This window comes from Pyxicephalus adspersus, chromosome 4 (genome assembly GCF_032062135.1).
Source record: "Pyxicephalus adspersus chromosome 4, UCB_Pads_2.0, whole genome shotgun sequence".
NCBI lineage: Eukaryota > Metazoa > Chordata > Amphibia > Anura > Pyxicephalidae > Pyxicephalus > Pyxicephalus adspersus.
The window spans coordinates 51,621,720-51,634,393 of NC_092861.1; the positions used below are offsets into that span (position 1 = coordinate 51,621,720).

The 12,674-nt window shown below is 37.5% G+C and overlaps 1 protein-coding gene across 1 annotated transcript in view; it reads left to right on the forward strand.

Annotated features, from left to right (window-relative positions):
• Positions 1–4,573: 4,573 nt before the first annotated feature.
• USP13 (ubiquitin specific peptidase 13) overlaps positions 4,574–12,674 on the forward strand; it is a 45,320-nt gene continuing 37,219 nt past the window's right edge. Inside the window, 2 exon segments of the mRNA XM_072408150.1 lie at positions 4,574–4,731; positions 11,493–11,618. Of these exon segments, the coding sequence (XP_072264251.1) occupies positions 4,621–4,731; positions 11,493–11,618 (237 nt within the window). The 5' untranslated portion in view covers positions 4,574–4,620.

The window sequence follows — 12,674 nt, forward strand, 5'->3', positions numbered from 1 at the left end:
TTGAAGTTTTTGAACATTAATAAAAAGCAATCCTGGTTCTGCAATTATTTACCGAAATCAAAAAGTGTTTGGTGCAAATGACAATATTTGACATGTGTTCACCCTAGTCCTGCTAAGCTGCACAACCTTTGGGGAACCTGAACTTTTTTGTTACTGTGTCAGTCAAGCCAGGTAAGTGAAACAGAAATATATGTATATTGAAATTTATATGAACTGCAGCTGTATACTGCACACTTGTCATTCTGTAGTTTTACACTAAATTCATCATGTGTTGCTCACTTATTGGACCACAAGCAATCCACTGACTAATGCAGTCACCTATGTACACCCATTATATATTGCAGACCTTTTCACTTAAAAAATGTTTGAACAAGTAAACATTGGATCTTCATTCAAACAGAGCCTACAGATAAAAAGTAGTTTCTTTTTGATTATCTGCCTTTTTCAAAATTTTCTACAACATTTTATTGCCATTTAAAGCAGAGCCTTCAGTAGATTTCTCTACACTTTGACATGTTCTTCACCCTGCTTTGGAATTGCTACAAGGAATTTCTCAAATGCTGTTTTTGGATTTTGCCATATATGTACTGTTATTGTGGCCAGACTGTTTTATAATAATTTGAGCACACTGTACTAGAAGACTTGGTCAAAAGGTTAATGTATTTATTTTATTTCAATTTATCTCTCTTTTGCTTCGTAGCAGTCAGTCCCCCAGTCAGCAGGATCTGTGCCCACATCAGTTCACAGGTGACATTGTAGGTTTTAAAAATAAAATAGCTCAGTTAAACATACAGATATGTTTTTGATCATAATACCAGTATTATTATTATTATTATTAATAGGATTTATTTAGCGCCAACATATTACGCAGCGCTGTACAATAAATAGGGATTGCAAATGACAGACTAATACAGACAGTGATACAGGAGGAGAGAACCCTGCCCTGAAGAGCTTACAATCTAGTAGGTGGGGGAATTTCACACACAATAGGATGGGAGATATGTAGTGGTGGGAAGTAGTGATGGTTTCAAAAGACAGAAGAAGATGGGTAGGCAAGTTTGAAAAAATGGGTTTTGAGCGCTCTTTTAAATGAGCAGAAAGTAGGAGCAAGCCGAATAGGACGAGGAAGACCATTCCAGAGAGTTGGGGCAGCTCCAGAGAAGTCTTGTTTCCGTGCGTGTGATGAGGTTATGAGTGAGGAAGTCATTAGTAGGTAATTGGAGGAGCGGAGAGAGCGGCTGGGGGAGTATTCTTCTACCAGGTCAGAAATGTAAGTGGGACAATACCTGTGTAGGGATTTGAAGGCAAAGCACAGGAGCTTCAATTTGATTCTAAGGTGAAATGGAAGCCAATGGAGAGAACTACAAAGAGATGTAGCGGAAGAGGAGCGGTGGGAAGGATGGATGAGTCTGGCTGCAGCATTCATAATAGATTGTAGAGGAGAGAGTCGGGTTAGTGGAATACCAGAGAGAAGGATGTTACAGTAGTCCAGACGAGAGATGATAAGAGCGTGTACAAGGAGTTTGGTGGTCTCTGGGGACAGGTAGGGGCGGATTTTGGAGATGTTGCGTAGGTGAAAGTGACAGGACCTGGAAATGTTCTGAATATGGGGGGTAAATGAGAGGGACAAGTCAAAGGTGACACCAAGACAACGTGCCTGAGGGGAGGGCCGAATAACAGTGTTGTTAACAGTTAGATATTGGTCGGGGAGATTTGGAATTTGGGGGGGGGGATGATGATGCGTTCGGTTTTATCCAGGTTGAGTTTCAGGAATCAGTCAGACATCCATGATGAGATGGCTGACAGGCAGCATGAGACCTTATCCGGGACTGAGGGAGAGAAGTCAGGGGTGGACAGATAGATTTGAGTGTCATCAGCATATAGATGGTACTATAAGCCAAAGGAGGATATGAGACTACCGAGAGAGGAGGTGTACAGAGAAAAGAGGACCGGTCCAAAGACTGACCCTTGGGGAACACCAACAGGGATGAGAGTCGGTGAGGAGGAGTTACCATTGAAAGAAACTTGAAAAGAGCGGTCAGACAGATAGGAAGCAAACCAAGAGAGAGCAGTGTCACTGATACGAATGGAGCGCATGATTTGTATTAGAAGGGGGTGATCAACAGTGTCAAAAGCAGAGGAAAGATCAAGGAGAAGGAGCAGGGAAAAGTTGCTTTGAGACTTAGCTCCGATACCAGTAGTGAAACCTAAAGCAGTTTTTGATAGAAAGTAACATTTGTGTGTTCAGGAAAACAGTCCCCAGGCAGCTAGGCCTGTGATCAGCCAGGCCACTCCTGACAGCCTGTATAGCAAGGCTCTGCACTAGATGGAAATCTGTTACAAAGTTAAAGCTACCTTGTGATGAGGGCACTATAAAAAATCCCATGACCGAGCCCTTACCGAAAATTCTAGCTGGCTTTAATACTTATTAAAGAAGCCATGGAGTCGGCAAGGTAGCTAGAGATGGAATATTTTCAGAGATTTTGGCAGTGGTAGCCTACTTATAATAATATAGGTTTTCCTCAAATGCCAGAGATGTCTTTACATTGATTGGCAATCCATCTGGTGTTGCTGAAAACTGAATTGCTCATTCACATCAATCCATTTTGGACATTCCCTGTCTCCTGGCTACTTGGGCAGCAATATTCCATAGTAGAAAACAAAACTGATTCTATATTCATTATGTGTGACTTTTGATCAAATGTTTATTAGGCTGGTGATTAGCTTCACATTTCTGGCTGTTAAAACAGTCATTGAGGCACCACTTTTGGAAGATCTTGCTCCAAACGGTATTTGTAAATGCTGTTTTCCTCACTTTTTTGGCCCTCTTTACACCACTGCACTGCTGCCTAATGCAGTTACAAGGTCATTTCCTATGTCGTATGAATTTGGCACTGATGCACTATACATTCCAACGTGGATTGCAATTGGAAAGTCTTCTTCCCTAACATCCCTGTCCTGCTTTGGCAAAATATTAATTATGGCAAATAAACGGACAAAAGAAAACAATGTCCTTCCTGGAAAGTGTCATTGACAAAATGGCTTTGATCAGGATGTAAAATCCTGTGGGTCAAAGGAAGCATTGGTAACATACTCCTTACCAAGGTAACATTCTTGCTTCAGAATTTAATGGATCTTATAAAAAATATAGCCACGTCAACAATGACATTCACACAGGTTCTAATTATTCCTCCTGTTTAGTAAATAATGATGACGTGCCTTTCTGGGATGTAACTCGTTGCAGGAAATGACAGTAATCCTTTGAATGTGCTCAATTTATCTTGCCTAGGACACAGTATATCACACAAGTGTTTTTGGCCATATGAATCAATATAAATGTTCAGTATAGAGTATGTGGGTGCTTGGTGTGCATCAGAAACACACGTCTCTGCTGACATATATTATGTCTTCTAATATGTTGTTTAGATGCAGTAATAAAGACAATTCATATCCTAGATGATATTATCTGTAAACTGGTACACTAATTGCCTTATTAGTGTTCCAACGAATGGTAAAAAACATGGAAGAATGGAATCAGAACTGACTCCCTGGTTTCATCCCCCTTTCCCCAAAGCAATTATCTGTTGGGACATTGTCTGTTCTTTCCAGGTTTTCATGGTTTTGTCTTAATGCTCTGGGTTCACCCAACAGTTCAAACATACAGAAAGTCCATCCAGTTTATCACCATATGTTTTACTGTGACCAGCACTGGCAGATTATAATATTCCCCTGATACACATTATGGATGCTTTTATTTAATGCCATTTTGGGCATTCATTAATTTAATAAAGGAATAGAGAAGACAGATTATAATAGGGGAAACTGGCTGATCAAGCAAACCTGGAATGGATCTGCCCCAGGATTGAAAACATTTTCCAACTAATAACAAATAATTTTAAGCAATCCATTCCATGTTTGCTGGATCACCCATGCTCTTCTATAATAGTCTAATTTATGCAGTCTTGGGGAGCTTAAATGTGACAGACCCTTTGTGTATTATTTGGAATCACCGGTATGTTTTTTTGCTCCTCCAGCCATTTTGGGTATATTGTTTGACTTATACCAAGTGTTTTATACACTTGGTATAAGTGTTAGAAAGTTTTTGATCTTTTAGACATAAAACAATCTTATATACCTGGACAGGTTTCCCCATTCCCAATCACCTCTTGTTCTAGTGTTACTTTTTCAGATTTCCCTTACTGGTTGTCATTCGCACAGGAAGTGAGGTGTGGCAGCAATTTAGCACCAGAAGAGTTTTTAATCCTACCATGAAATAAAAAATGTTTTCATGGCAACTGTTGGTTGTACATGAGCCTCCATCTGCTTGATTCCCTCAATGATCTGTGGGTGTATACAGATAGAACTTTTCATGTGCAGCATGTTTACAGATTTCTAGCACACAGTCCTATTAAGAAAATCAAAGTTAGCCATCTATAAATAGGCATTCCTGGCAGCAGCAGTAGCCAGCTCCCTCCAATTCTCCCCCCTCAGCCTTCCAGCAGCAGGACCCAGGGTTGCTGTGATCTGGATTAAAATAGCATCATCTGTCCTGCCCTCCCATGCCTGGGCCGCACGGTGTACAGGCACACAGCATTGTTTGGGAGCAGCAGGAATGTGAAGATGGCTGCAGACCTGGGAGAGCTGCTTGTCCCTTACATGCCCACCATCAGAGTGCCCAAGTCTGGGGACAGAGTCTACAAGACGGAGTGCGCCTTCTCCTATGATTCCCCTGTGAGTGCCATGGCATGCTGTGTGCTCTTATGTAAAACACGTGAAGGGAGGTGTCAGATCAGACCGATCTCCCTGTGCCTGGACTGTGGAGCGATCAGCCCGGTCTGCAGGGATGGAGATCGCTCGGTCCAGGTACGAGGGAGTCTGCTAGCGATCGGTGCATGTGCTGAGCCCTATGTCCAGCACCGATCCCGTACCTGGTGTCCTTATGAGTTTCCATACAATCTGTACACCGAGTGAAGGTGCAGTCACTTGTAACGTTATAATAACCCTCTATATATAGGGTAGGTTCACCTGGACATCAAAATTACAGCTTGATCTAAAGGTGTGTAATCAGCCAAATAGTTCACCTGGTCATTAAATTGGGGTTGTTTCGATGCACACTTTACTTTTGGTAGCCACACCAAAAAAGTATTTGATAAGAAATATGTAAAGTGAGTTATCAGCATTAGGTGTGTCTGAGATCATCCAGAATCCAAAGAGGGTGCTGCAGCTTCAGGTGGGCATAGACTACAGGTCTTACCAGAGATTTACCATATTGGAACACGCCTGCTGTCCTTACCCATGTAAATTCAGTGCAAAGTGTACAATAACCTCTATATATCCGCCTATACAATAACAGACTGCCATATTACTACAAATCCTCATATCACACTGTTAAAGACTAGGCTTGCTGCCCATTACAACTTCTATACAACTTCTATTGTATATTCCTATTTGGTAATGTGTATGTGTTTATATATATATATATATATATATATATATATATATATATATATTTGGGGTGTCCCTTCCTTCTCTTTGTGCACCAAACCTATCACTGTGTCTGTGAGCACTCAATCATTTTCAACATTTCCTAGTGCATTTTTCTCCCAACCAAGGGGGTAATATATGCAATTTAGAAAACTTTTCTGTGGCCCCTGATTGGAGCTAAAAGCCATGGTTGTGGGTTGGGCAAACTGTTTACTGTTTGAGCAAGTGAAATCACAGCAGTTATTCCCTGTTAGACAATTTTACTCCCCATTGTTGATGATAAAATTCACCTGTTTTCTAATGTTGTGACTGTTAACTAAGTGAAATGATTGCACTTAGTTCCAGTTATACCCAAGTAATTTTTTACCATTGTGGTGTAAAATTGTACTTGTTTTCATAACTCATTCAGAAGTTAAAAGAAGGGAAAATGGATGCTATTGTGCTGGTCAAGGAAACCATTTCTAATAATATTTCACCAAAAAAATAAAAAATAAAAAAATAAATCAAATTCCAACTCAGAATTTCTGAATCTTTTTAAATTTCTTGACTGTTCTGATATTTTGTTTTTGTTCTGCCCCTATTTGTGAGTTGTCACTCGCTTATTTACTTTTTGATTTACTGTAGAGATAAAAGATGCCTACTGATGTTCACTTGGCGATATGTATGATCAAATATCTTGGTAATAGTATGATGAAGAACAGAACACTAGTACTAGTGTACCTTATCAGGGAATTACTGGCAAGTAAATCAGTTAAAAACCAATATTTTTATTTAGTGTACACTATCAGTATTAAACATTGCATGTACATTGATAAAAGCATGAGGTCCAAACAAAAGGTTTCAGGCATCACATAATATATAATATCAAATACTTTCAAACATATTAGTAAGTACTGACTCATTTCGCAGATTCAACCACTTCTTCAGGGTTTTTTTGATAGTAGAATACCCTATGCAATTACAAATACTCAGCAACGTAATTGCTGACCAAATCCAACTAAGCCCAAAGATGTCTGGACATGTAGTGTTTGGACGCCATTTGGATGTCCAGACAGTGTATTGTTTGGATGCTATTGAGCATTGAGTATGTCTCCATATGAGGAATATGTTCATTTAAATGTGCTGGTCACTTGTCTCTGGAATTACCATCTTTCCTGTTGACAGTAACCTAGCGCTCATTATGACACTAAGCTTTAGGACATCTTTGGGCAAAGCTGGGATTGATCACCATTTTGGTTTCTGGATATTTGTAATTGCATATGTTATCCAACTATCAAAAATCCCCTAAACATGCGGTTGTAACTGCGAAATGTGTTGAGACTTACTACAATGATAGTGTTTTGTTTTATATAATGTGTGATGTCTGAGGCCTTTTGTTTGTAATATTTAATACTGATATTGTACACTAAATAAAAATATTGTTTAACTGATTTACTTGCCAGTAATTCCCTGCTAAGGTACACTAGTACTAGTGTTCTGTTCTATATTGTTTTTTTGGGGATATGGCATCTTTTTGATAACTTGGATTTGTTTTGTGGAAAATCGTTATGGTGTTTATTAGTATGATGAATCTCTTTATACTTGGAATAGCTAACTACTTTTAAGGAAAATGGGAGGGGGAAAATAAAACAAGATTTTCACTTACACATGACCAGATGTTTGAAATGAATGAGGCTTTCTCTTATTGAATAAGCTAAGTGACCATATACTTTACAAAGTGTACACACTGCTTCATTTTCTTTAGTAAACCAACTCCAAATGTGTGTTTTGTATATTATATTTTTATCTTTATATTATGTGTTCTCATTTCCCAAAATATTTTATTGTATTGTGCTTCTGAATATTCTGCTTCCATTTATGTTCTTGATTTAAGTGATATTTTTACAGAGCAGTAATTGCCTAAAATTAACTTGTGTGTTAACTCAACTCATGATTAGTTTGAGCTATCTAGGCTTGGGACATGTTGTAATTAGAAGCACCCAATCACAGATTGGTTTTCATTTGTATAGCAAACTAATCTCAGCTATCTAATGGTAATGTTATTTTGCTGCAACTGTAATTTTTCTACACTCAGTTATCATTTTGAAGACATATTTTATCTTTGTACTTTGTTAACTGGCTGTCCTATTTAAGGATTGCACCAGTCACTTACCAGTCACTTATCACCATAAGACCAAGAGTTTGGGATTTACATACCATCATAGTCCATCGCTAATGGCCTGCTCACACCAGAGCTGTACATTGTGGTGTCTGTATTTAAAATAACATTTTATTTTATTAATGACATTTATATTCATTACTACAATGCACAGCTAAACATTTTGGTTGGGGCCATTTATTTTGAATGACACTTAATGTGACAATGAATCTACTAGATTGTAAGCTCTTCAGGGCAGGGTCCTGTCCTCCAGTGTCACTGTCTGTTTGTCATTTGCAACCCCTATTTAATGTTCAGCGCTGCGTAATATGTTGGCGCTATATAAATCCTGTTTATTAATAATAATAAAAATACTAATAATAAGAAGAAGAATAATCAAGTGGCAATGTGCCTATCACAGAAAGGGAATGGTTCTTTGACAACTAATATAATTAGCTGCTTTCAATGACAAAATAATGACACAACCTATAGGTTGGACTATCTTTACAGTTTTCTTTTAGTGTCTACATTATTATAAATTTAGTTTGGATTCTGAACATATAGCAATGTAAATCTGATTTATATCTTGTAGTAAAAGTGGAAAATTTGCAAATGTGTGCAACACCTGCTACTGTACACTCAGATTTTCTGCTGCCATCTAAATACCATATATGTCAAAAATACCTATAGGCCTGTAAGACCATTATGTCAGGAATCAGTTGGCTCTAGCTGAATTATGCCATTGGTTGTGCCAGTCTTGCTATTAAAAATTACAAATTCACTGGGCCTCCAATTTATAATTATAACAAAGTACACAATGCACAAGTAGTATGTCCCGTCCCCATGTTAACCCCCTACCTGCATTTGCTGCCAATTCCTGGCTGCCAAAATGACATGTTGGACTTTTGGTATAAATACAGTAGCTGCTACTGTCAAATTTAAGACCGAGGGGTGGGGGAAGGCTCTTTAAAGCATAAGCTTCAATCTTTATGTCATGTCAATCTTACAATTGAAGAAAAGTTTTTCTGTTTTTCAGTTTTATTCTGGATAGTTGTGTGCGTTTTTTCTTTTTAATTAGATACAATTTGTTTCTATTTAAACGCTAATTAATTCTTATTTTACTATAATCAGCATAAAAGTAACTCTTTCCCCTATCACCCTTTTCATTTTCCTAATATTTTGTATATTTCCTTGTTAATTGTTAATATTTAATGTATTTCAACTTTACATTTTCATTTTTTAATGTTGAATTTGAAAAAGCTCCTTTATTTAACTAGTTTGTAACTGGCTTAATTTAATGATGATTTGCACACCACCAAGTGTTCACCTGTCTTATTTCCTTTTTGTGCTTTTATGACTCGTGGGTTATTATTATGATGCAGAGGGGGTTTGTGAGTCACAAGAGTAAATATAACAAGATCTCTAAGAAATCACAGCTGTAAACAGAATTCCCTGCACACTTCTCTTCTGACAATAGGACACATTAATATATATATTACACATGTAACTTCTTTCTCACTTTTACCTCCACAAGGGATTTCCTAAAAAGGAGCTAATATGTACGGTAATAAAAATTGGATTGCTGTTTGGAAAATGAAACTTTATTTGGAAAAAAAAAATAGAACTTTACAATAAAAAAGGGAACTAAAATAAATATATACGTGCATACATTTTAATGAACTCGTACCCCCTTCCACTGAATACTATCAGCTTTAACTTCTTTTTACTGCATAAATCTTTATTGCAGCCACTCTAAAATTTTAAGAAATTCCAATTTGGAGGGAACCTGTGACTATACCCCAGGTCCCCAATGTTTCTGCAATGTGCGCAGCATTATACCTAATATAATGTATTGTATATACCTTTATAAGACACATATAATGCTTTAATTTGGTAACTGGTTTTCTTTCTTTCCTAGCGTTTTTCAAAGGTAATGTTAAAAAACATTAGCATAAATGTAAGATATATGTAACATAACATAATGGTAAGGTTCACTGTTGATGTGTGCATTTTACTTTGGAGAGCTTTATACCCAATGCTATAATGTACATGGGGAAAAAACTGAACGTGATATCCTTACTGGGACCTGTGCATAATTCTGGAACGAGAACATTTTAAACTAAATTTTAAGAAGACATTTTTAAGAAAAAAAACAAAAATGGAGCTCTTTGTTGCAGGGCCTGCAGCCTAGTAGTTCATTGTTTTGGCTTCTGAGCTTGCCGCTGGATCCGGTCCTTCTGTCAGCTTTGGGGCGAATAGATGCTGCCCCTGGGATGTGTAAATTTTATCAAATATTTTTCAGAAGAGTGATTAACTTTTAGAAGATGGTGAGAATTTCAAGTAAGGCCTTTCTAGATGTCAAAATCATTCAAAGGGTATATAAACCTCAACAGTTAACTTTTTATTTTTGGTTCCATTTAGTCTTTTAAATATACTTTTGTAATGCTTTGTTATGTCAGTACAATTTCTGGAACAAGCAAAAAATCTAAAATCATCTCGGTACACAAAGAGTCAGTACACAATGTTGTTTAGCAATCCGTTGTGCTGGATCACTAAATGACCGACTGCTAACAGAGACTAATAGACTTGTATTTCCTGCAACAGGGCGCTTCCTGATCATCCACCCCTTTATTTGCTCCAGATAACTTAATAGATTGCTCAGCTATTGCCTGTGAATACAACAAGTGTTTCCAAAAGTGTCACCAGAAACAATCACTTACGATTGACAATGAGCATCTGTACAAGACTTAACAGTTGTCCTTTAGTACAACTGTTCAAACAGATTAGTCTGCACTGTGAGAGCTCACAAAATGAGTGATACAGTCACCAGACTTTAACTGTCTCTAAACTGCCCTTGCTAGGCAATTTTGAGCATCTTCGTACTAAATGAGATAAAGTGAGCTTTGTTTTAGGTGCTTAAAAAAGTGTACCGACAAGAAGTCATTTTCTGCACAATGTATTTCTTGCCAGGGCAAAAAGATTTCCTAATCCTGAGCCAGGGGTACTATTTGTCATCATTACGGCAGCATTATAAATGTAACTTTCTTCTGGTACAATAAATGTCTAATGACTTGGAGTAAAAGTATTTTGGGATGTCATAGTTTGACTTTGGATTGTGTCATAATCCTCATATCTGTAGTGGGTTGAACCAGAAATGCCTTAACGCTCAGTCATAGAGGAACACAAGATGTGATGCGTTGGATATTTCTCCACTGGGGCTGGTGTTAGAATGTCTCCATTTCTTCTAGACATCAACCTGTAGTTAAAAGTATGCTTCTAAATCTTCCTCTCTGACCATTCCTATAAGGTTAATATCAGCCATACATTCCTTAATGTTATCCCAGAAATCCAGCTTTTATAATCACTAGTGGGCAAAGTAGCGTCATTTCTCCATCTTCTTGTTAGAAGATCCATATAACAGCTAATGTTGGGTACGACTTTTGGGTCAGGTTTGAGTTTGATTAGTAGCTTGCCATGTAAGAGTCGGAAAGGATGGTATTCCAAATTTGGTAGCAGTTTCATTCCAGGATGAGCAGAAAACAGACATAAGGGGGTGGGATAGCAGTATAGCAATATGTGGATGAAAAACTGAACTACTCAGTATGTTGGATATGCTCCCTTCAACCATCTCAAGGCTTAGTTATGACTGCAGCGTACCCTTACATGTGTGTTTCTAAAATATTGTTTTTAGCAGAAATGAAAAAAAAATTGCTTGTAAGATTAGTTTATAAACATTAATATAGAAAGTTAAAGCAACCAGAAACCATTACCGTTTGCATGAATATTCTGTCACTCACAGAAATATTTGGCTTATTATATGTTTGCTTTGTCTTTTTGGTGACATCTATTTTATTTTTCCTTCCACTTTTAGTTATCTGAAGGAGGTCTGTACGTGTGCATGAGCACATTCCTGGGGTTTGGAAGGGAACATGTGGAACGACATTATAGGAAGACCGGGCAGTGTGTATATATGCACCTAAAACGTCATATAAAGCAGGTAAGATTACTACATTTGCCAATGAATTAGAAGAGAAAGGTTGTCACAAAAGATCTGTATACGAGTATATGATGTTTGGGTTAACATTTCTTTATTCCTGGTGTGTATAACATTTAGGACAGTGATGTGAATGATTAGGTTTGAATTGGCTGCCCTGACAGCTTTTCAGACCGGCTTCATATTATTGCGATATTTTGGACGTTATCAAGCAGCACAGAGTAGCTTGTGCTCATTATTTTGAATGAGTGTTCCCATCTGGCCCCCATCAACTGATGGTGTATGAAATAGTATGAACCCCTTGTCAGTTTCATTATATCTGCTTCCCATTTGGGGAGAAAGGAAGGTAGTGGAAGTGTTTTACCATCCTTGTTTTAGTTTTTTTATTAAACCATTAGTTGCACAGATATAATAAATTGATCCTCCCCTTCTTCTTATTGAACAACTTTTTAGAAAAAGCAGGTTAAATGTAAAAGGTATGACAAATTTAAAATGATCTATGAAAACACAGGAGTGGACCAGGACAACTTCAATCATCAAGGGCCAGGTATTGGACAGATTTCTGTGATTTATCAATCAAGCAGCAATAAATTTTAGAATGGTATAGTTAAAAAAGATGACTGAAAATCATGGCCTCTGTGTGGTCCTTGAGGACTGAAGTTGGACAGCCCTGGTATAGACATAGAACAAAGCAATATCTCATTCTACAAAAAAGATAAAAAATGAAAGAGCACACAAAAAGGTGACTTTTAGAGACAGTAGGGATATTAGGCAGAAAAAAAGTACAGTACATAACAAATAACTGGGAGATGGTATTGGCAGTTTCACCTAGTAAATCCTATCATTTGCTTTCAGCAGAAGGGGGCAAAAGATCTAACATATATAATGATAAGTATGTAAAGGTTGAATCCTGCATATTGATGATTCTAGGTTCCAAGTCAGAACTCCAAGTTTGGAATCTTGTTAAAGATATATGGGATATAATTTCATGTATGGAGGCAGTCAAGTCAGGTGTAAGGTTAGATTTATCTTATCTGCTAATTACTTGTAGTCTAGGAC